We start from the raw sequence: 22165 nt of genomic DNA, 5'->3' as shown, positions 1-22165 counted from the left end.
TATATATATATATATATATATATATATATATATATATATATATATATATATATATATATATATATATATATATATATATATATATATATATATATATATTGTAATTATGGTGTTTTTTTCCTCTAAGTATATGATTAATACTATGTTAATACATAACATAGTATCTAATAAGTTGCTGCTATAACCTATTTTTGATTAACCGAATCATTGCAGTAAAGTAGCTCATTATCTCCCGTTTTATATAATTTATCTTTAATAACAATAAAAGACAACACAAAGTCTGTCATTAACGAGCGTTTTGTTCCAAACTGGCTTTGATTTTAGCAATTCGTCGTTGCGCGTCCTAAAAATGACTGACATTTATTTCAACAAACGAGAGCGTTGCGTTTTGTGCCCGCGCGGGTTCTGGCCAATGAGCGAAGAGCGTGTCCCACAGTCAAACTAGGTTGATCTAGCAGAAACTATAAATACTGGTAGAAGACATTGTCCAGGAATGTGTGCAGCAGAACTCAGAAGCCATTTTGGGATGATTTCCCTGTTGAGAAAGACTATGAAGATGCTGAAATCAACGAACATGGTTACATTTCTGTCTGTTTCTCCCTCCGTCTCCTCTATTTCACCATGGCAGCTGTCAACCGACGGGACATTAGCAAAGCGGGGTGTCAAGCTGTGCTCACAGCGTTAAAACGATATGAAAGAGGAGAGTGTCTGTTTACTGTCTCTCTGTCGAGACATGTAACACCGTGAGTCTTTTCCAGTCTGAAATCTTCCAGCATCTCTCACAAACCAACGTCTCCTTGAGTTAATTCACTTGTACCGGGGAGAAGGGAGGCAGGTCGGTTCTCCAATGGCTTCTGTGAGCCTGGTTTCCAGTCCCCCAGCCCCTGTTCTTGACAAAAACATGACAGACTCTGAGCTTGCAGGGGAAGAAAGGTCGAGTACCATTCTTGTGCAATTCTTAATACGCTGCCTCATCGTGAGTTTCAGTGCTGTGTTCCTACATGCTTGTTGTGTATGTTTTGATCTTTTTTTTTTTTTTTAAATCACGAATAGCAGACATTTCCCCCTCTAAAACCGTCTTTTGCATGCTTCTTTTTAAGCGCATACGGATGATGCTGTTTGGAAAATTTAGCTTTACACAGCACCATCGATGACCCTCATTCATCACCATTTCCATTAAAAACAGCGGAGCCCATCGTCCCGTCGCTGTGGGACCGCAGTCATTGCATCGTTAGTTATTGCCATCTTCAGGTCGCTACGCAAAATAACCGGGCTGGATGCCACGCCCTTTCTCCTGGTGCGCTCCCTCTAGCGGCTACTGTTAGTACTGCAGTGGCAGGCTTTTGCAAGGCTTTTCTGCGCTTTTGATTTTAAAGTTTTAATAATAAAAAAAAAACGTTTATTTGACCAAGTAAACAGGAGGATTCGACATTTAATTCAATGTGGGCATGTGGCTAAATGAGGGCTTGAATTTCTGCTTTAAATATGGATGATACAATAATAAAATGATATCTAAACTATTTTTTGTTTTTTTTTGTTTTTATAGATAATTTCTCATTTAGTACTTAAAAAACAACTTTCTACAAAGATTTTTTTAATAGTATTTGCTTTCATAATGAATTAATTACATTTTTTTTCTGTTGAAAATTAATCTATTATTATTAAACTAGAGTTCTTAACAGAATTCGGTAGACATTTGCACTAATTTGATGTTGTGATTGACATTAATACACAATTTCTTGAACCTTTGTGCCAATGGTGTTGCTGCCACATGGTATTACTTCATTTAAGTGCAAAAACTGCATTTTTAAAAAGTTTTTTTTAAGGTTTAAAGCTGTCTTAGCTTGATTGTTTTTCAACATCTTTTTTAAAAATTGTTCAGCCTTCGCACTTTATAAATATGGGTTAAATACATTGCTTTGTTTTCATTCAGGAACATGTTTATTATCAAATCATCACCACAGAAAATTATTTAAGTCATTAAACAAACACTGGGACGTTTTAACACCGTCAAAATAATAAAACCATCTGCTCTTTAATTTAATTCAATTTTATTTGTATAGCCCAAACTCACAACAGCAGGCGTCTGAATGGGCTTTAGATTAACATTTGATTTAAAACAGTGTTGTTTATTTCTTTTAGTGGTGAAAACACTTTTTCAGATAGCAAATGAAATAAATCAGTAAAAAACTAAGTGAAAGTTGAAATTTAAAGAGTCCCTTTTAAAGGAAAATAGATTTTTTGATTTGATGAAACGATATCGACTAATAATGAAAAGTATTTCTCTTATGATTAAAAAAAATAATGATAGCAAATGAGGCAAAAATCCCCAACTACTTTTTTGGTAATACTTTTTTTTTTCTTTTTCAGGGAGGACGGTGAACTGGAAGATGGAGAAATAGACGACGAGGGAATAGGAATAGATGAGGAGAACAAGGAGACCACAGAGGTGAAAGAGGAAAAAGAAAAGGAGAAAGAGAGAGACCGGGCTAAAGAGAAAGAGAAGCTGCACAGACACTCCAGAAAACGATATAAGAAGACCAGAGACAAGAAGAGGTCTAAGAAGAGGAGACACGACCGACCGAGAGTAAGAAAAGGATCTTTTTGCCTTTCGGCAGACTCTTGGCCTGTTACTGTGAAGATGACCGTTCTGGTTGTATCCTCCTTTCCTCCTCAGCATCATTCCCCCTCCAGCAGCTCCAGCTCTGACAGCTACGACTCTGATTATGACAGACCAGAGCGACACAAGACCAGGAAGAGCAAGGGTGCGAGTCACGACCCGGACGGGCCGTCCTCTCAGGTGCGTCCAACTGCAGAAAGGACATTTTCATTCAGGCCTCGGAGGGCTTCCACCTCCTCCTCTTTCTGTTTCGATCGACAGCATCTGAAGGGAAGCCACGGCAACTTCGACAAGTACAGCGACTACAGCGACGACAAATACGACTACGACGAGGAGGAAGAGGACTATGACGACGACGCGTCCGAGTATCAGCAGTCCAAAGAGTCGTCGGGTCAGGGGAGGGGGCGCCACGTTAAGGAGCAGATGAGCAGAGGGAGCATGAGAGGAATGAAGCAGCAGCAGTGTATGAGCGTTTTTTACAACATCAACTGTTTTCCCATGAAGTGTTTGTCCGAATTTTTAACAAGTATTCATTTCGTTTCTTGTTTTTCCAGTTGGACAGAGAGGAAGGGGAAGAGGATGCGGACCGGGAAGAGGACGAGGAATGATCAACAAAAACAAAAAACTTAAAGGAAAGCCCTGGGGGGGCCGAGGACGTGGCCGAGGATGCGACCAGGGGATGGAAGACATGGGATGTGTAAGAAGATTCAACTAGATGGAGCAAATGCTTTTCCACTCAGAAAACGCAAAAGTCCGACTCTTCCTCCTGTTTGTGTGCGCTAGGATGGAAAGAACTCATCGGGCTTCCAGAAGAAACGACCCATCATGAGCAAGGAGTTCATCAATCAGCACACGGTGGAGCATAACGGGAGATACATCTGCAAGTACTTCCTGGAAGGTCGCTGCATCAAGGTACAGTCAAAGCTCCGGAGCCGGCTTTTTGGGGTTTTGATGGAACGCTTGCAGAGATTTTCTGTCTTCACGCAGGGCGAGCAGTGCAAGTTTGAGCATGAGCTTGTGGTTCCCGATAAGAAGAAGGAACTTTGCAAATTTTACCTGCAAGGATACTGCAGCAAAGGAGATCATTGCATTTACATGCACAATATCCTTCAATTAAGGGGCCGGATGGAGTTTGTGTGATTATTTTTAAACTAGTTCCTCCTTAACCCGCGTCTGCACATGAATACCCCTGCAAGTTCTTTCACACTGGAGCCAAGTGCTACCAGGGGGACAACTGCAAATTCTCCCATGATGCTTTGACGGATGTCACTAAAGAACTGCTCGATAAGGTAAAGCAAAACAAACAAAAAAAAGGGATTTTGTTTTCTGCTTCCGGGTTTAACGTTCTGCTGACGTTTGTGTCAGATCATTAGTGCAGAAGAAGAGAACGCCCGTGAGGACGAGTTGGAGCTGGAGGATCTAAGGAAGCAGGGCATTGCTCCTCTTCCAAAGCCTCCCCCAGGGGTGGGGTTGCTGCCCACACCGGGTCAGAGCAGTCCTTCAGATCCAGCCTCTGGAGCCGGGAGGAAGATCCCGTCCCTGTTTGAAATCAAGGTCCAGCCCACCGTAGACTTGGCTCACAAAATTGCTCTGAGGTATGTAAAATCATATAAAATTAAAGCTGCGAATCCCCCTACGCCCCTCATTCTGCCCCTACCACTCTGGTCAGTGCTGCACTGCACAAACTGATTTTGTTAGCCACGCCCACATTCCTAATACGCCAAACCTTAGGTTGTGGCTGTAGACTTTACGTAGGCTGTTTCCGAATTCCCACCATAACCCCTAACTACTAAAATACTATATAGTGCGAGACTATGTAGTGCCCTGGATTTTGAAAACAATTCAGACACCATGCTCATATTGCGACAATCATTTAAGAATTCACTGAGTTCTGATGATGAAACTATTTGTATGTTATTAAAAAAAATACGTTTAAATACAATTGTTTTGCAAAAAAACAACTGTGGTACTGTATGAGGTCGTCTGGAGTGGCAGAGAAGTATGTCAGAGTAGTTCAGGACATGTATGAGAGAAGTATGACGGTGGTGAGATGTGCTGTAGGTCAGACAGAGGAGTTCAAGGTGGAGGTGGGACTACACCAAGGATCAGCTTTGAGTCCTTTTTTGTTTGCTATGCTGATGGACAGGCTGACAGACGAGGTAAGACAGGAATCTCCCTGGACAATGATGTTTGCGGATGACATTGTAATTTGCAGTGAGAGTAGAGAGCAGGTGGAGGAACAGCTAGAGAGGTGGAGGTTTGCTCTGGAAAGAAGAGGCATGAAGGTCAGTCGTAGTAAGACAGAATACATGTGTCTGAACGAGAGGGATCAAGGTAGAAGTGTTAGGTTACAGGGGGCTGAGGTGAAGAAGGTGCAGGAGTTTAAGTACTTGGGGTCAACAGTTCAGTGTGATGGGGAGTGTGGAAAAGAGGTGAAGAGGCGAGTGCAGGCAGGTTGGAGCGGGTGGAGGAAAGTGTCAGGAGTGTTGTGTGACAGAAGAGTGCCAGCAAGACTCAAAGGAAAGGTGTACAAGACAGTGGTGAGACCAGCTCTGCTCTATGGGTTAGAGACGGTAGCAGTGAGACAGAGACAAGAGGCTGAGATGGAGGTAGCAGAGATGAAGATGTTGAGGTTCTCCTTAGGAGTGACCAGGTTAGACAGGATAAGGAACGAGTACATCAGAGGGACGGCTCATGTTGCCTGTGTTAGCGACAAAGTCAGAGAAGCCAGACTGAGATGGTTTGGACATGTTCAGAGGAGGGATAGTGGATATATTGGTAGAAGGATGTTGGAGATGGAGCTGCCTGGCAGGAGGGCAAGAGGACGGCCAAAGAGGAGATACATGGATGTCTTAACAGAGGACATGAAGTTGGCTAATGTTAGGGTAGAAGATGTTCATGATAGAGTGAGGTGGAAAAGGATGATTCGCTATGGCGACCCCTGATGGGAAAAGCCGAAAGAGAAAGAAGAGTTTTGCAAAAAAATGTTCAAAGGCAATGCATTGTGGTCTAAATTCCTTAATCTAGTGAGCATCAATGCACACTGGTTTTTCACAGAGACTTCTGGGAAATTTCTAGGGCACTGGATTTTGGAATTGTAGACTGGGACAGCACTACAAAAAGGCCAACGCGCTATATAGTGCTCTAGTAGTGAAGGAATTCGGACACAGCCCCAGTGGTGTGTTTGTGAAATTTTGTAAAGATCACTCGAGCAAAGGTTTTCTTTCCCGTATTGTTAATAAAATGTAAAAAATGACAAAATTTCACATTTTGCCACGGAATGGTCCTGTGGCCATCCCATAATAATTTCAAAACTTCCTTTAGATATGCCTGACATCTGGTTTTTGGTCACGTGAGTGGATTTTGAACTGAGCTCCTCATTCAGTTTTTTGACGGTTTTGCCTGCAGTGATGTCTTTTTTTTTGGGTGGGGCCTGGGAGGTGAGGTCAACGGAGTAAATTACTTAAAATATAACCTAGACTTTTGTCTTTTTTCCCTCCAAAGTGGTTCCAACCACCCCCAGAACCAGGGAGATGGAACCAACCAGTTCAGTGGTGGTTCAGAAGACGCGGAGGCTGCATCCTCAGTGCCTTCAGGTCCGCCTGCATCACCAGGTCTCACGAGTCATCCCACGGGGCCATCCGTGCCGCAGAGCCCCACCGGTCAACACCCTCCACATGGATTTCCGATGCCGGTCCATTCTGGCCCACCTCCATCTTTTCATGGGTCTAACATGGGCCCACAGATGCAGAATCCTCTCTTCCCTCCTGCAACAGATCAACTGCAAAACCTCCTTCCTTTTCCTCCTTTGAGTCAGAACCCAGTCGACCTCCTGAGCAGCTTCCTCCAAAACCAGGCTGTCAGTCAACAAGGAGGTCAGTGTTCATTCCTCTTATTCATTGGCCTCAAAACCACGGTTGTTGCCAGCCCACAGAGACAAAAACAACTTTTTTTTCTGTTGTATTTATAATCTAATTCTGAAGGAAGTTTTATTTTGAAAAACTACTGGAATCTCTCCACCATGTCCGACTCATTCTAGCCGCATGTCAAGTCACCCGTTCAAATCCATGCGTTACTTCCTTAAAGCTGCTGCGCTGACCGCTAAATTGAACCCCCTAAGCTAGAAAAGTTAACAAAATATTTAAAGCAAAGAGGAAACAGAAGAGCCTTCCACTTCAAAATAAAAGAAAGCTACATTTAACAGCATAGTAGTAGGTTTAGGGGCTGTCATCTGGACTTAGTTTTTTAGTTAGTTAGAAGACGTTTCACCTCTTATCCAAAAGGCTTTGTCAATTCTCAGAAAACTAAGTCCAGATGACAGCCCCTAAACCTACTACTATGATGGAATCAACCTGGATGAATGAGAGTCTTCATAGACATGCATTTAACAGACAAAAACAACTGATTTATTGTGACAGTTGTTCCCACAGACCATTAAAATGTTTAGCAAACAGCTGTCTAATATTATGAGGATGCTCCTAATAAAGGGGTGGATTCACTTTTATGTGGCCGTTTCTCAGTATTTATCTGTCACATTTTAAAAATTGAACAAGGCTGAAGTTGGCATCTGATTTTTGTTTTAACCAAAAACTGGTTAAGGTAAAAATCTATTTTACATGAAGCTGCGGATATTTTACTGAGGACTTTATCCTCAAAAGTGAAGGAAAACTAAAGAATAAAAAAATCAGACGCACACCTCAGCCTCGCACAGGCCGGTCCATGACCGGGTAAAAGTTGGGGACCACTGCTCTAAATTGTAATGGAAGTGGCATGTGTTCGTTTTGTGTCCTCCATGCTGCAGATCCTAGTTTGGCCTTCATGCAGCAAATGGGTGCAGAGACACAGTTGCAGGCGTTACCAGCAGCAGTGCAGAAAGCCATCTTTCTACATCTGACACAGCAGCAGCAACAAGAGGCGCAGGAGGCGGAGACTCAGCGAGCAGACAGCCAGGATGGAGACAACGACAGCAGAGGTGAGCCAATCCCGTACCAGGAGACTACATGGCACATCAAGTGAAACTAGACAGTCGGATACGTCAAACTTCATTCCACTCATTCACAGAACGTTGAAGCATTGTACGTCTGTGACGCTTCTGACTACAGTACCCATATTTCTCCCAAGTTGTACTAAAATATTTTGACGTCGTGTTTTACAGAAAAGCAGCTGGAGGTCAGTAAGCACAACCAGAATTTATACCTAAGGCACACCAGATTATAAAATGAATTTTAAGAGCGATTAACGGTCCGGAAGTTTCTGTAAGGGTCGCTTAATTAGCTGTGATTGAATTTTTTGTTTGTCAGATTTAAAATTTTTTGTTTGAGATGCACCACAGACCGTAGAATAAACCGTTTATAGTTTTTTTTCTATATCACTGCTGACTTTACAATACCTTCTACGTTTTCTGCACTGAGATGATCATATACGGTACAGGATGTTTTTTATTTTGAAAGGAAGTAGTGTCAAATTTATTAACTATTTTATATTTAGAAAAAATGTGTTTTTTTTTTCCTTTTATGTTTTAAGTTTTACTTATGTCAAAAACAATAGTTCATTCATATTTATCATAATAGTAACAATAACACAAATATAAGTCGGTGTCTTTTTTTTTCTAAAGGAAGAAGTGACACTATGTGGTTTCTTTCATAGTCGCTGAGAAATGGACCCGATAGCCACCTTAAGTGAATGTTGCAGGCCTCTGAGTTAAACTGCAGTCGGCAAAACTGTTGTACATAACCTGCAGTATTTCTTTTTCAGCTGAAACTACAAACTGGTACTCAAGCGATGATGAAGATGGGACATCAGGCGTTTCCTCCATCCTTAAGTCTCTCAAAAAGAAGAGCGAGATGTCCCAGTCTCTGTCCAACCCCCTTCAAGTTGGCCCAGTGGCTCAAGCTTTGGGCAACCCTCGGCCTGCGAAGGACAGGGCTCCGCCTACTGACCCACGCGTGAAGTCCGACCTCAGACAGCGACTCCCCGAATGCAGGAGGGAACCGGACGGAGCTGCAGACGCACGGCTTTCCAGAGATCCCAGGAAAGTGAGGGCGATGGAGAGCAGCTCTTGCCACCTGCAGAACCAGCCTGTTCCACAAAAAACGGTGGCAGGGGAGGAGGATGAGGATGGGGAAAGGAAGCTCAGGGATAGAGCTGTTCTCATCCCTCTGGATGCGGGCCCTTGTGTGGTCCTGCAGGACCCTCGTTGCCAGTTGAAGCAGTTTAGCCACATTCGGGTGGACATCCTCCTGCAGAAGCCTGCCTTTGCCCAAACGGTGGTGTGGGCCCCCGAGGACCTCATCCCCTCCCTCGTCCCGAAACAGGAGCACTCCATCAACCTGCCCCTTCCACCCCTGATTGCTGATGCTCAGATGAACAGAACCAGCCTTCCCACCCATCCCCCGGTTTCCAGCCCGCCCCCGTCTGACCCCAGACTAGCAGCTACTCGTTTGAAGGAACGTTTGGGTCGCCTCCCCGCCGGATCCTTCGAGTCCCGAGCCTCTACCGAAAGGCCGGCAGACCCACGGCAGCAAAAGTCTTTGGATCCCAGACTCAAGCGGACAGGAAGCGTGGACTCCAAGCCGCTGGGGCAGAAAGAGTCGTCCTCTGGGGGAGGGCTTGTGGACCCCCGACTGCAGAAGGGCAGCCTCAGCTCCCCCCCTCAAACCGCCCAAGCCAAGTCCGAGCCCGAGAAGCTGCCGCCTTACGCTCCTCGGCTGGCATCGTCGGGCGGGGGCCTGGAGAGCCCCACGACGATCCTGGGGGGCATCAGCTTGTACGACCCCCGTTCTCAAAGCAAACATGCTCAGAAGGAGGCGTCAGAGCCCCCCAAAAAGGCGGGGATTTTGAAACAGCCCGCCAAGAAGGACAACCCACCTTCACTCTCACCAACCCAGAGGAGCGGATCGCTGGAGGAGGCGAAAACCACGGACGTCCCCTCACATTGCACCCCACCCAGCTCCCCCACGCTGCCGCCCACCTCCCCCGTCAAGCCGCCTGCCGTTCATAATCTTCCCATCTCTGCGCTGGCCGGACTGATCCGACCGCAGTATTCTGACCCGCGGCAGGCGAAACAAGGAGGACAGGGTTTGACCGGAGCACAGGAAGAGACGGATGATAAGAAGAAGCAGGAGGAAGAGGAGGAGAGGGTCATAGAGGAAGAGCCAAAGCAGGATAATCTGGAGGACGAGGACGCAGACGACAGGACACTTAAGGATGTGTTCAAAACCTTTGATCCCACCGCGTCCCCCTTCTGTCAGTAAACATTTAAAAAAATAAGCTACAAAGTATCTGTAAATAGTTGAATAAAATGACTATTAATCTTTATCTTATCCTGAATTTATTTATTTGTTGGAATTACTCTAAAAACACAGAAAAGTGTGCTTTAGGAGTTGTTCTTTGGTTGTTTTGTTTGAAAAAAAACATAAATGTGGCATTATTTTATATTATTTGAGTGCAAATATTACCACTTGTAAAAGAAAAGAGTAATGTAATCTTTATCCTCATTATCAGTATTTGATATTCACTTATTTTACATTTTAGGGTTCACATATTTATCCTCATTTGTTTTATGCGGTAGGAGAAACATGAAAACTGGCTTGTATCTTTTCTTTTTTTGCCCACATTTTATATCGTTTTTAAACTTTACAGCTGAGCTAGTTTGCTGAAATAGATACGTTTTTGTCATCTTTAAATAAGGACTTTATGAATTGTTTTTAAAGGAGGCTCTTTCAGCCACACATCTCAGCAGCAAAGAGCTTCTGAGAACAACTTTGCCTGTAACATAAGTGACTTTTGTTTGACTGGAAATGAGCTATTGCCTTTTTTTATTGCTTTCAAAAGCCACACTGTAAATGTTGATTTTGTATCCTGTGTACAGCGTGCTGTAGTGAGTGTTCTAACGTGTTTGGTGATGCTTTTATTTCATGCCATCTTTGTGGTTCAATGTGGACTTTTTAGTGGAAAAATGTTTGAAAGTCAAACCATTTTCTTACACACAGCAGCTCTTTTTAGTGTACACGCACAATAAATCCTATTCATGACAGTTGCTTATGTCTTTGTAAAGGCCTCTGTGACGTTGAATGTCACGCCTCCTTAAATATTTAGTAAAGGGGCCAGGCTGGGTGCAGTGGGGCGCGGCAACGTCTTCCTCAACCCCAAATCGTCCGTTTCCTGATTGGAGTTCTGCTGGGCGCGGTGGATCTCCAGGTTTCTCTTCCACTGGAAGCACAACGCTGTGGCCTCTGCCTCATCAGAGTTTGGTTCTGGCTGCTTCAAACCCTGTTAAAAGTCAGGTTTTAGGGTAAACATCCTGCGATAAATAAAAGATTTTTGTCTTTTAGGTGTCCCCTTAAAAGACAGACGGTTTAGGGACTGACCATTTGGACCAAAATTCTATTTATGTAAAAAAAAAAAATAGATTAAAAATGGACAAAAAAAAGTAATAGAATATATAATAAAATATTAAATTGACTTACTTGGTGAAAGTCATATTATTTGACAGGACTTCTTTTCAAGGTAGAATGTTCAGATAGTATTAATTTAATGCAATTTTTAGATGAAAAAGAGAATTAAATAAAAAAAATTGATATAGCTTTTTTCATACCAAGTTTTGTTAAGGTTTCTTGCAAAAAATAATATAAAACAAGTAATATTAATTTTAAAAAAATAGCCCCCCCCCTTCACACTTCCCACCCCTTCAACGATGGAGATAAACATTGGGAAACAATTTGTTATTTAATTTGTGTCATTTATAGTGTTGTTGATGTCTTTTATTGCTATATATCATCTATTATCTGTTGTTTTTCATGATTATCTTGTTTTCATAAGCCATTGTAACATTAATTTCTCCAGTTCTATCAGATCAGTTTAATCAGATATTTTCACTTACATAACTGAACTGAACCGTGTGTGATCATTGCGCTATTTATATGCAATTCATCGTTATTTGTGCCTCCATTGCGTGTGAAATGTGATATGTGTGCCGGTATATATCTGTGATACATGCGTTAAAAACGTCTTAGACATATGTGGACACACGTGGAACGGTCGTGGAAAGCCAGAAATATGTGCATGCATCTCGCAAAAGTTACGCAGAGTTGCGTAAGATTTACGTAATAATTGTGTATTAACTGCGTAAAATATGCGTAAACTGAATAATTCTCAACCAACAACATTTTTAAAAACGTGTATCACGAAAAACCGAAATTTCATCTGTGGAAAATGCACAAAATGTATGTAGTGGCTGTGTGACGTGACAAGTAAAATTTTATTAAAAAAATTAATTTTATTTTGATCTATTTGGACATTTTAATTTTTCCTTTTTTTGCACCTTGATGCTTGAATCCCAGAGTTGTAATAAAAATAGAATTTCCCCACAGTGAGATCAATCACCTTTATCTGATCTGATCTAATCTGATGTCTTCTTTTCCTTTCTCATTTGTAAGTTCAGCTACAGTTGAATTGATACCATATTAAAATGTTTGTTATATTTACCGTGATGCTGGCTGTTTCTGCCGCATGCACTCCTCGCAGGATTGTCTGCAGAAGGTTTTGTGCATTTTTCACCAGGATCTCGTCCGATGATCTGCACCCAGGTGTTACTGCATTGACACTGCAGAAATAAAGATTTTTTTTATTTTTCAGTGACCGTCTTTTATTCATCCAAGATATATTGATTTACTTAGTCACCTGACCTGGAGATGATGCTGAGCTGATTGGTGATGGTGAGAATCTGTTCAATGATGAGAGACAGTTCAACTGTACACTGTTTATCCAGGCTGTGGTTGGCAATAACTCGGATAAACTGAGTGACTGACTGGGAGTTTAATATGACGTCTTTGGCTGCAGCGACAAATGTTTCTTTGTTCTGAAAACAAAGGATTGTTTTTAGGACATCGCATCCATGTGAATGCTCAACAGGGACATCTAGAGGTTTTACCAGTATAGGGCCTCTCTTCTTCAGGTACTGCGTCATGTGACAAATGGTGTCGGCCATTTTTCTTGTCACCTGGACAATTCTGTTGTCCTTTGGGTCCCAACTTGTGCTCTTTTGCTTCAGAAAAAATGAAGTGTGGGTCAAAGAGGGGGCTTCCTGAAATGCTGCCGAGTTGGCACCCTGCAGAAGGATAGGGAGAGCACAGTTTAAGGTAACAGGAAGTGACAGAAAACTTTGATTTGTAGGATACCTACATCTTTTTTGTAACGTTCATTCACTTCTGCTGTATCTGTAGTTTCTTGGTTGTGTTTCTGTGTTATGTCATGAACGTCCACCTCCTTGATTGTATTTGGTGCCACGGCTAGAGGGCCGCTGACGTCCTCAGGTGTTCTTCCCTGTAGACCAGCCTGGATGTACTCTTTGGCTTCCTGATGAATCCCATCTTGTTTCCTGATCTCCTCCACCACATAGTGAGCCTTTGAAGACCAACACCGTATCTGCACGTCCAAAGTGAGCGTGTCGCAAATGTAGCGAGTCTCCACCATCAGTTTTGCCCGGCCTATTATGTCTGAGATCTGGAAGGACAGGTGATCGCTGATAGACCTAAGGTTGGAGCGAGTGCGTGGGTCTCGGATGTAGTTCAAGCAGTCCTCCAATTTTCTAGTTCCTGACTTGACATTTCCTGCAAGTGCCTGAGCTGCACTTTCGAATCTCCGCTGAGTGTCGTCTGCGTCGGTCTGTCGCAGACTTTTAGCAGCAACGTAAGCAAGGCTGACTGTGTTTTGAAGAGAAGTCTCAAACTCTCTGTTTTCTTTGCTTAACTGAACAGAAAGAGCTCGAATTCTAACAAGGAGATGTCTGTGAAAGAAAACGGATTTTGCAAGTTGTGTAACACTTGGCATCATGTCCAGTTCTTCTGCAGCTTTAAGGTAATCTTCGGTGAGTGCTCTGAGCTCATTCTGATATTTTGTCAACTGCTTGGACTTGTAGGGACTTCTGCAGTTTAGGCTGGTGAGCCTCGCAGCCTCCTGGATTCGGAGCGAGTTTTCAGATAAAGCTGAAAGCTGCTTTTGAGGGCTCGGCTGGGTCACTGCGGTTGATGTCCCTAAAATCTTATCCAGAGAGTTTACAACAATCTGAACCGAGATGGCCCAGAGGATGCAAAATCCCCCAAGTTGATCCTCCTGAGTCTCCAGCGTTGTTGAAGACTCAATGAGACTCCGTGTGTTGGTCTGTGCTTTGCTCAGTTTGCTTTGCAAAACGCTGAATGTTTCTTGACTGTCAGTTTGCAGATTTATGTCAGAAGAAATCAAAACCTGGACGACTTCTGTACATAAAGCCATCACTTCATTTAGCCTTTGCCTAACACTGGTTTCTCCAGATGCTCTTCGCAGTTCTGTGTAAACAGCATGGTACCATGCTCCTCCCACAGGTACGAGAACTTTCCGGATGTTGTTTAAGAGGTCAGAAAACTGTGTGCAGTGTTTGTAGATGCCCTCGGTGCTCTTTGCCGAACTCATCGCTGTTTCCTGAGCCGTCTGAACAAGTAGAGGTGTCAGTGACACCAGCTCTGCTCGAAAGCTTTCCAGTGTCTGACAATCCACCAAGTCAACGATGGCAGAGGCTTCCTTTGCAGCTTGGGCATAGCAGTTGGACAGCTCAAGCACTCGAGTGCAGGTCTGGTTGAGCACAGACACGTCTTTACCTTTAGTCACGGTCACCACTTCAAATAGAAGGGGTAAGAGGTCAAAACCAGGGGGCTTGTGAATTAGTTTGTGCTCATCAGGGACAGCTGCCATCTTTAAATCATTACTGTCATGTTTATGAGCTAGTTCTGCTTCTATGGGTTCCACATTTTTGGTGTGAGAATCTTTTCCTTTCACCTCAACCACAGGGAGGCTCTTTAACTCCAGGTTTATTTTACAGGTGTCCTGGACCGGTAGAGATGACTGGCAGATGTCAGGCTCACGTGCTGCCTCTCTCAGAGGGCTCAACAGATGCGGGTGTTGGTTCCCGTCCAGTCCCTCTCTGAGCACCTTAAATTGCTGAATGACTGTGGAGACATTGTTTGTAAATGCGGAATATCTCTCCACGTTTATGGTGGAACCAAGCAGCATGTCTTTGATGGACTCCATCACTCTGGTTTGAGAGTCTCGCACCTGCTTGAGCAGGACCAGAAGACCGTTCCTGTAGATGGGGTTATCGCTCCTGTCCAAATGCCTCTTCACTGATGGAATCACCAGCTTCATGTGGCTTACCAGGTGTTTGGCGTATTTGTCAAAGAGTTTATAGCTCTGTTCTCTGTATGCGGTGTCACATCCATGACGGTCATTGATCATTTCGTTGATAGCAAGACTAGTGAACTCCTTCACATCCACTACATCACTGAGAGCATCCTGCAGCTCGCTAGTCTCTTCCTCCCATTTCTTATATGCATCATAAAGCTTCTGGACAGTTTGCATTGAATCATCGTCCAACTCCAGAGATAAAGATGCGATTAAAGCTCTCAGTCTTGTAAAACACATTCTTGAGTTTTCCATGCTCTCTAAACTCTTTACATCTACAGCAATGGCTGAAATAAAATTCACCAGTTGGATTATTCTGTCAGTTACTGTTATGAAATCCTCAACAACAGGCTGAATACAAGTCAAATCTACACTCGTACCGGAATCTGAAGCTAACACCTGGCTTGTTGCATCTGAGAGCTCATCAGCGACTGACGATGCCAGTAAGAATGTGTCCAAGACTTGATAAAGAACCTCAGTCATTAAGGTTGAGTTGAGCATTTGTATTTGTTGGACCATCAAAGCGCACAACTGGTCAAATCCTTCCTCAGAAACCTCAGAGGAAGTTGAAATCCATTTGATGTCAGACCAGAACTGCAGGATGTGACGGCAGTGGCTCACCAGTCTATGCTGAGACTCTCTTTGAGATGCATTAGCAACCGCCATGCAGTGGAACACAACGTCTCGAACCATGCTGTCCAAGCCACTGTCATGAATGGAGGAGGTGGAGGGGTTTGTCAGGAGTTGCAAAAGACTGTTGCGTCTGTCAGTAAAAAACCCACAGGGTCCCACATGTCCCTTGTTTTTGTCACTTCTAAGAGTTACAACAATCTCGCTGATGGTGCTGTTCACCTTATCCAGAATGTACCGCTTGGATGCTTTGGCCTCCTCACTTGTAGGGTGCTTTATGGTGGTACACAAAGCCGTGTGTAGCATGGAGATACACCTCCTCAATATGTCCAAAGAGTCAAGAAGTTGATTAGTTTGTCTGGTATCCTGTAAGGAATTTGCTCTTTCCAGAGTCAGTCTATTGAGGAGAATCAGAGCTTCAGAAAATGCCTGGAACGACTCGAAGAGAGACTTGATGTCTGGAGAAGAACCGAGCTCAGAGAGATGATCCAAAACCTGATCTGCAACAGCTATAATCCTCCTTACGGCAGCATCGTCCTCCACCAACAGAACCTATAATGTACCACAAAAAACACATCTATTCAAAAACTTCCCTGCTTTTGTGGATTCCTGCTATTTTTCCTGTTTGGTTGAATAATTGACTTTTTAGTTAAGAGTCTAAATTATAACAGAGATCATGTAAAAAAAAATGGTTTAGAGCAGTGGTCCCCAATCCAAGCCTCAGACCACATTTGCAGGCCACTACCGGTCCGTGGGACAGCTGAGTATTAACCAGCCTACATTTATCGGTTTTATTTATAATGCAATTCTGAAGGAAGTATTATTTGGAAAAACTCCTGGATTCTCTCCACCACATCCGACTCCTGCTTGGCGCATGTCAAGTCCCTCGTGTAGAAAATCCATCTGTAGCTTCCTTAAAGGGGCTTTGCAACCCCAAGGTTGCAAATTTAACAAAAAACAAACAGATTTGGAAAGGTTCTTTTAACAGAACAGAGCCAGTGAGGAAACAAAAAAAGAGCTTTTGACTTCAAAATAAAAGAAAGCTGCATTTAACAGACAAAACCCAGGAGCCTTCACTCAAACTATGGATTTATTGACAGTTGTTCCCACAGACCACAATGCTGTTACTAAATATTTAGCAACCGACTGTCTAACTTTACCAGGATGTTGCTAATAAAGTTGAAACGGTGGACTCTCGTTTTATGATTGTATTTAGAAAATACCAGTATTACTGACCGTTTTTTAGTATTTCTCGTTCACAACTTTAAAGTCGAACGAGGCTGAAGTTGGCGTCTGATTTTTTTAGCTTCTACTTAGACAGATTTGGGGAAAATCTAGATCATGTTTAAATGGTTCCTACAAAAAATCTAGTACAGAAAAAGTTTAACCCTTGTGCTATCCCATGACCCTACCCTTACATTGACGTGTTCCCCCTACCATGACAAAGGTGGATAAAGGTAGAAAGATTTCATGTAATCCATGGACACCAGTGAAGATCACAAATCATTGAAGAAAAAAGGTTCAGCGCACTGTCTAGTGGGGTCCAGATGACCCAACTCCCAATGTTAAAGTGCCTAGGATAGCACAAGGGTTACACCAGTTGTAGATATTTCACCTAGGATGAAGATAAAATTCATACATAAAAGTAAAAGGAGGCTAAAGAAAATATAGCACATTTGTCTGCACAGAAAAAGGTTGTTAATGACTACTTTAGAAAACCGTGTTTTTCATTTTAGAAATTTTACAAACTTTTAAGTAAAGCATCAAGAAAATTTTCTATGCTACAGAAGGAATGTCAATAACTGACAACATAGTAAACATTTTTCTAAAATAATTTGGGGATTTTAGGCTAAAATGTGATGAATGGTTTGTTCTTACAATTTAAAATCAGATTTTAAATTTTTATCAGTCTTCCAATGTAAAAATTCCACACATTTCTGCAGAACTGTACTTTACTTTGACCACTCCCAGGAAGACGTTCTGCGTGGCAGTGATAAGCTCCTCTCTGTGCTCCGTCAAACCTGGCTGGATGTGGAGTTTCTGAGCCGCCAGCAGCACATGCTGCCCCGACACGGTGACCGACTCAAGAAGGGCGGACATCTCCATGTGCAACACATCATCATCCGTCTCTTGAATTTGCCTAAACAGAGAGTCACTTCGGTCTCTTGTGGATTGACAAAGGCAGATGTAATTGACTAGCAGGAATGCACATACCTGGAGGCCACTGCTGCCATGTTCTCAGTAGCTCTGGCCACAGCGTGAGCCGCTGCCTCCAGCCGGGTGAACTGCTCTGGCTCATGTTCACTGTCGCACAGCAGCACGAGGAGACAAAGGTGACTGGAGATTGGGGCAACCACTTTCTCCACTGCTGCAGTTTTGATAAAACTTTGATCCAGACATGAAGGCATAGTTTCATTTATCGGTGAATTCTTCCCTCTGCGAAAGAATTAGCTGTGCTGCATGTATTATTTATCATGCTACACAAAGTGCCATATGGCAGTTCCCCATAGCAACTGTTGTCACAACGTTATTTAGAATTAATAACATATAAATCATCATTTCTGACATTATTCATTGATTATTGACTGCAGTGGTGGTTCTGCACTAACTTACTCCCAGGGAGAGTAACTCCCCAGTGCAATTTGACGTTCTTTTGTGTTCCCTATTTTTATTTGGCCATTTTACACAAAAGATGCGTGAATTTTGTGGGCTCGTATTACGGGGGTGTCAAACTCACTCACACAGGGGGCCTAAACAGAAAACATGCTTTAAGTTGGGGGCCCAACAACATTTATTTACCAAACTAAAGCTACACTTTAAAAAACAAAACAAAAAATACTTTTAAACCTTTATAACAGAGGTTTTTTAACATAAAAATGAATAAAAACAGACAGTATTGTTAATCCAGAATAAATCAAGTTAAACCGTTAATAACGGTGCTCTCCATAAAAATATATTCAGTCAAAATTATACAAATATGAACATGCTGCAGAACAAAATAAACAAAGTCTGGAAATATTTAATTCAAATTATTCCGTTTTATTTGCTGTTTTGTCAAATTTTTTGTCAGCAAGTAAGTTCATTTCTGCTTGCTGTGTGACGTGCTGTGTGTGTCTTTGTGAAACGTATCAAAGGGATTTGATTTTTTTTTAAACTGCTATTATGAAAACCATTTATAGGTCTTATAAAACATTAAAAACTAAATCATATAACTCCTCACTGGAATTAATCAAAGTTTATTTTGGCATTTTCCTAATTTTGTGCAACACCAACAGTAAAAATTCTCCAAAAAGCCTTAATTCATTCATTAACAAATGATCCATTGTTTATGTCTAATCTCAAAAAGTGCAGCTGTTTTACTGCCTGCATTACCTGCTGTCTTTATGTCAAATACTGACACCAATTAAATGACAGGCATACGTAAAAAATACATTTTATATGGAAAATAAAGACACGTAATAAAAGTGTCCAACAACAACAATAGCAATAATCATAATAATAATAATAATAATGTTAATAATATATTTTTTAAACTACTTACTTTGTTGTTGACTTTCTGACTGTTTTTTATTGAACACAAAATTTAAAACACAACATTGGTTTTGATGCAGAGCCCCTTCGCGTCGGTAAATAGATGACGTCATCGTCCAGCGACGCATCCCCTTCCGTGTTGGCAACGTGATGGAGGTTTCTGCTCCTTCAAATGTTTCTCTCCGAGAGTTTGGCTGCGAGCAGAGTTTACTTTCTCGGCCGGATGGATCTGCGTCTTTCGTTCAAGGTAACAGCTGAAGGAAAATGTTGACTTTTTTCTTTAAGAATATGAGTACAACTCCCGATTCCGCCCAAAGAATTATGGACAAACTTATTATTTCAGAGAAATAATTTGACTCTCGACTGCTGGCAAACGATCTTTAAATGAGTTTTAAGCTAAGAATGTCCTAAAGTACTTTTTGTATTTGCTTTATTTTGGTTTTGCATTAGTTTTAGCTCTTGGTAAATGTTGTAAAATTGTTAATATTCAAGAACAAAAATGAGCAGCTAAATAATAACTAAATATTTTTACGAACTTATCTTTTCACATTTAGTTTTTTGTAATCAAAAGTCAACTGCTGTTAAACCATTAAGAAGCCAAACATTTGAAAAATAATTTCTAGTCATTTTTCTATAAATAAAGATGTTGAAATGTTGGATTCATCTGTTTTACTTTCTGTGTTCAGATCAGCTCTCTCAAATTTAAATATTTATTTCTTGGTTTACTCATCCTCTTTTTTTCATTCCCCAAATCATCTTTGAATATTTGTATCCTAGTGGTCATTGTGAACTGTTTACATCGCCGGCATCGGACTGTATAGTCTGGGGTCTTGGAGCAACATTTTTTCAAAGATTTTCTAATAATTTCCCTATAAAAGTTTTTTTTTGGGGTAATGCTTTAAATTATTTTTTTAATATGACCCCATCTTCTTTTTTATTCTTTTTTTTCAAGATATTGTTTAATATAGTGTATGGGATAGGCTCCAGCAGGCCTGTGACCCTGAAAGAGACAAAACGGGTTTAGAAGATGAATGAATTATATACTATGTAATAATTCTACAGTAAACCTGAAACTGAACCAAAACCACCACTCTAAGCAGCAGATTTGGTCATGCATTTACTGCAAGATTTACACTGTTTTTATGTTTTATAGCCAAGATCAAAGTTTACAGACACAATAAGAATGTAGAAATCACATCATTGTTTCAGGTTTGTCCTCTATTTTAATAGAACTTTGATCTTTGTGTTGTTTTTGTGTCTCTGGAGGGGACACGAGTGTGATGGCTGGAGTTTATGGACCTGCTGAAGTAAAGGTCAGTAAGGAGATCTACGACCGAGCAACTCTGGAGGTGCTGGTTCAGCCCAAAGTTGGTCTGCCGAGTAAGTTCTGCTGCATGTCCTGGAAAAGTCAGATGCTGTCACGTGTGTCTGGTTTTTCTGAAACCAATTCAATCCTTTTTGTTTTTAATCTGTTGTAGAAAAAAAGCAAAAACAACTACTAATCCTTGTTTTTGTTGCTCTAAAATGAATAAATCCAGCTTTAAAGAAGGAAGTCTGTTAAATGTAGAGACAATTATAATCACTTTCAATGGATTCAAATGTTTATATGCAAATATCCTCTTAAGCCTGGTTTCATTCATGTCTTTGGGTTGAATGGAAATCACAGATGCTGTTTTATTTCTACTGAATCACAGTAAAAAGATGAACTTCCTCAGGTCTCATGTGGGTTTTAGTTTCATCTGAAGGCTCACTCGTATCTCAACAGTTCTGCAATTTATAAATAAGCATTAAGACAAAGGTCCGATCAAGGTATTAAAGTCTTTCTTTAGGAATGTTTTGTGCAACTGATTTATAGGATTACGCCATAAGGGGGAGCCAGTGGATTCCTTATCAGCTTTGAACTCATATCCCATCATGCCTCTGTTTTCCAGGTGTGAGGGAGCGCTCGCAGGAGCAGTGTGTGCGTGAAACCTGCGAGGAGGCGCTGCTGCTCACCCTCCACCCTCGATCTTCGCTCACGCTGGTCCTCCAGGTGCTGCACGACGACGGCTCTGTATCCTTTACTAAACCCGACCTCTGAACCCGCGGGGGGCGTGGCCTAGCACCTGCCGAGTCGTCTTCCTTACCTGCTCTGCAGCTCCTGTCCTGCTGCCTGAATGCAGCCTGCATGGCCCTCATGGACGCAGGTCTGCCGATGAGCTGCCTCTTCTGCGGCGTGACCTGCGCCATCAGCGCATACGGGCAGATCATCACTGACCCCACCTCAGCTCAGGAAAAGGTCAACCAAAGATGCTGACACTAACCTGAAAATCTTCATTTTTGCTGCTTTGAATGTAGAAATATAATCAGAAAGCAAGTTTAACAAAAAGTTCTCAATTTATGGTTTAATTTTCATGAAAAAAAGTCACATTTCATAGAATCCCTAAAACATGGATGTCGGTTTTCATCAGATCACACCCCTGACCTAACTTTACTGGTGAAACAAAAATCCAGCTGTGTAGTTTAGATCCAGATTCCAGCTCAGGGGAGGATAAACAAATTTAAAGGCTAATAAAAATTCTAACTTTGCTAAAAAAAAATGGGTTCATTTTCCACCAAAACTATTTTTTTTTTATTTCATAAAAATGCAGTTTTTCTTTAGTGTGTCACCTTCAGTTCATCCTTTTGTCTCAGTGTTTCAGTTCTAAAACAGTTTGCCTTTAAAATTGGTTGTCTGCCCGTCTGGCACTAAAGTCCTATTTTAATTTCTTTTCAAAGGAGAGTCGAGCTTTGATGACTTTTGCCATCGACAGTAAAGAACGTAAAGTAATGATGTCATCCACCAAAGGATCCTTTTCCGTTCATGAGGTCCGTCCAGCCGTTTTTCCATCATCTTCCGCTAAGCTCTCATTTCAATCCTCTCAGATGTTTCTTGTCTTTCTTCTGCTGGTTGCAGCTGCAGCAGTGTGTAGCGGTCAGCCAGAGAGCCTCAGAGAGGATCTTCCAGTTCTACAGAGACTCTGTGAGGCGGCGTTACTCCAAATCCCTCTGATGGAGACACACTTTTGCCCGTTTTGTTCTACATTTTTGTACAACTCCTGATGTAATAAATGTTATCATCCACACCACTGCCTGTCTGGTTTAGTTTTGACAAAACAAAGTGTATGAAGTCACTCACTACTCACTCCACTA

At 42.0% G+C, this 22165-nt stretch overlaps 3 protein-coding genes across 13 annotated transcripts; 2 read left to right on the top strand and 1 right to left on the bottom strand.

Moving 5' to 3' along the window:
- Nucleotides 1-482: 482 nt before the first annotated feature.
- On the top strand, nucleotides 483-10655 carry zc3h6 (zinc finger CCCH-type containing 6). 2 transcript variants are annotated; one of them, XM_078931368.1, is made up of 12 exons: nucleotides 483-933; nucleotides 2371-2587; nucleotides 2678-2800; nucleotides 2882-3083; nucleotides 3175-3317; nucleotides 3404-3532; nucleotides 3608-3724; nucleotides 3802-3909; nucleotides 3986-4215; nucleotides 6125-6495; nucleotides 7422-7592; nucleotides 8375-10655. In XM_078931368.1, exons 1-12 carry the CDS (start codon nucleotides 848-850, stop codon nucleotides 9871-9873), a joined length of 3396 nt encoding a protein of 1131 aa, XP_078787494.1. In that variant the 5' UTR covers nucleotides 483-847; the 3' UTR covers nucleotides 9874-10655. The 2 variants fall into 2 exon arrangements, with proteins under 2 accessions (XP_078787494.1, XP_078787495.1); XM_078931369.1 differs by having other exon boundaries at nucleotides 491-976.
- LOC101161503 (uncharacterized) lies at nucleotides 10597-19108 on the bottom strand. 10 transcript variants are annotated; one of them, XR_013647661.1, is made up of 9 exons: nucleotides 19005-19108; nucleotides 17678-17767; nucleotides 17420-17603; nucleotides 12803-16015; nucleotides 12552-12728; nucleotides 12430-12479; nucleotides 12307-12344; nucleotides 12107-12224; nucleotides 10597-10891 (listed from the first exon to the last, which is right to left on the bottom strand). XR_013647661.1 is itself a non-coding variant. In XM_020709696.2 (8 exons), the coding sequence occupies exons 2-8, from the start codon at nucleotides 17695-17697 to the stop codon at nucleotides 10706-10708; spliced, it is 4071 nt and encodes a 1356-aa protein (XP_020565355.1). In that variant the 5' UTR covers nucleotides 17698-17767; nucleotides 19005-19108; the 3' UTR covers nucleotides 10597-10705. The 10 variants fall into 10 exon arrangements, 5 of the variants coding, with proteins under 5 accessions (XP_020565355.1, XP_078787491.1, XP_020565354.1 ...); XR_013647658.1 differs by having other exon boundaries at nucleotides 17485-17603; nucleotides 17678-17848; nucleotides 19005-19101; XR_013647660.1 differs by having other exon boundaries at nucleotides 17678-17848; nucleotides 19005-19091.
- On the top strand, nucleotides 19083-22101 carry exosc5 (exosome component 5). The gene is made up of 6 exons (XM_023963195.2): nucleotides 19083-19241; nucleotides 20261-20374; nucleotides 20926-21047; nucleotides 21132-21272; nucleotides 21752-21841; nucleotides 21930-22101. Exons 1-6 carry the CDS (start codon nucleotides 19145-19147, stop codon nucleotides 22023-22025), a joined length of 660 nt encoding a protein of 219 aa, XP_023818963.1. The 5' UTR covers nucleotides 19083-19144; the 3' UTR covers nucleotides 22026-22101.
- Nucleotides 22102-22165: the final 64 nt, after the last annotated feature.

The sequence above is a fragment of the Oryzias latipes genome, chromosome 15 (assembly GCF_053564925.1).
Source record: "Oryzias latipes strain Hd-rR chromosome 15, Olatipes_Hd-rR_3.1".
Taxonomy (NCBI): domain Eukaryota; kingdom Metazoa; phylum Chordata; class Actinopteri; order Beloniformes; family Adrianichthyidae; genus Oryzias; species Oryzias latipes.
Note: the sequence above shows the minus strand (reverse complement) of the source record. Positions and strands in the feature narration are given on the sequence as shown.

What these genes read in the sequence shown, in the direction of transcription:
- LOC101161503 (XM_020709694.3), bottom strand. Translation starts at nt 17,871, where the DNA reads ATGCCTTCATGTCTGGATCAAAGTTTTATCAAAACTGCAGCAGTGGAG. An exon ending in ATGAACGTTACAAAAAAGAT is followed by an intron (nt 12,729 to 12,802) that starts GTAGGTATCCTA and finishes ATCCTTCTGCAG; the next exon opens with GGTGCCAACTCGGCAGCATT. An exon ending in AGAAGAGAGGCCCTATACTG is followed by an intron (nt 12,480 to 12,551) that starts GTAAAACCTCTA and finishes CTTTGTTTTCAG; the next exon opens with AACAAAGAAACATTTGTCGC.
- exosc5 (XM_023963195.2), top strand. Translation starts at nt 19,145, where the DNA reads ATGGAGGTTTCTGCTCCTTCAAATGTTTCTCTCCGAGAGTTTGGCTGC. An exon ending in ATCTGCGTCTTTCGTTCAAG is followed by an intron (nt 19,242 to 20,260) that starts GTAACAGCTGAA and finishes GTGTCTCTGGAG; the next exon opens with GGGACACGAGTGTGATGGCT. An exon ending in GCCCAAAGTTGGTCTGCCGA is followed by an intron (nt 20,375 to 20,925) that starts GTAAGTTCTGCT and finishes TCTGTTTTCCAG; the next exon opens with GTGTGAGGGAGCGCTCGCAG.
- zc3h6 (XM_078931368.1), top strand. Translation starts at nt 848, where the DNA reads ATGGCTTCTGTGAGCCTGGTTTCCAGTCCCCCAGCCCCTGTTCTTGAC. An exon ending in GAGCTTGCAGGGGAAGAAAG is followed by an intron (nt 934 to 2,370) that starts GTCGAGTACCAT and finishes TTTCTTTTTCAG; the next exon opens with GGAGGACGGTGAACTGGAAG. An exon ending in AGGAATGAAGCAGCAGCAGT is followed by an intron (nt 3,084 to 3,174) that starts GTATGAGCGTTT and finishes TTGTTTTTCCAG; the next exon opens with TTGGACAGAGAGGAAGGGGA.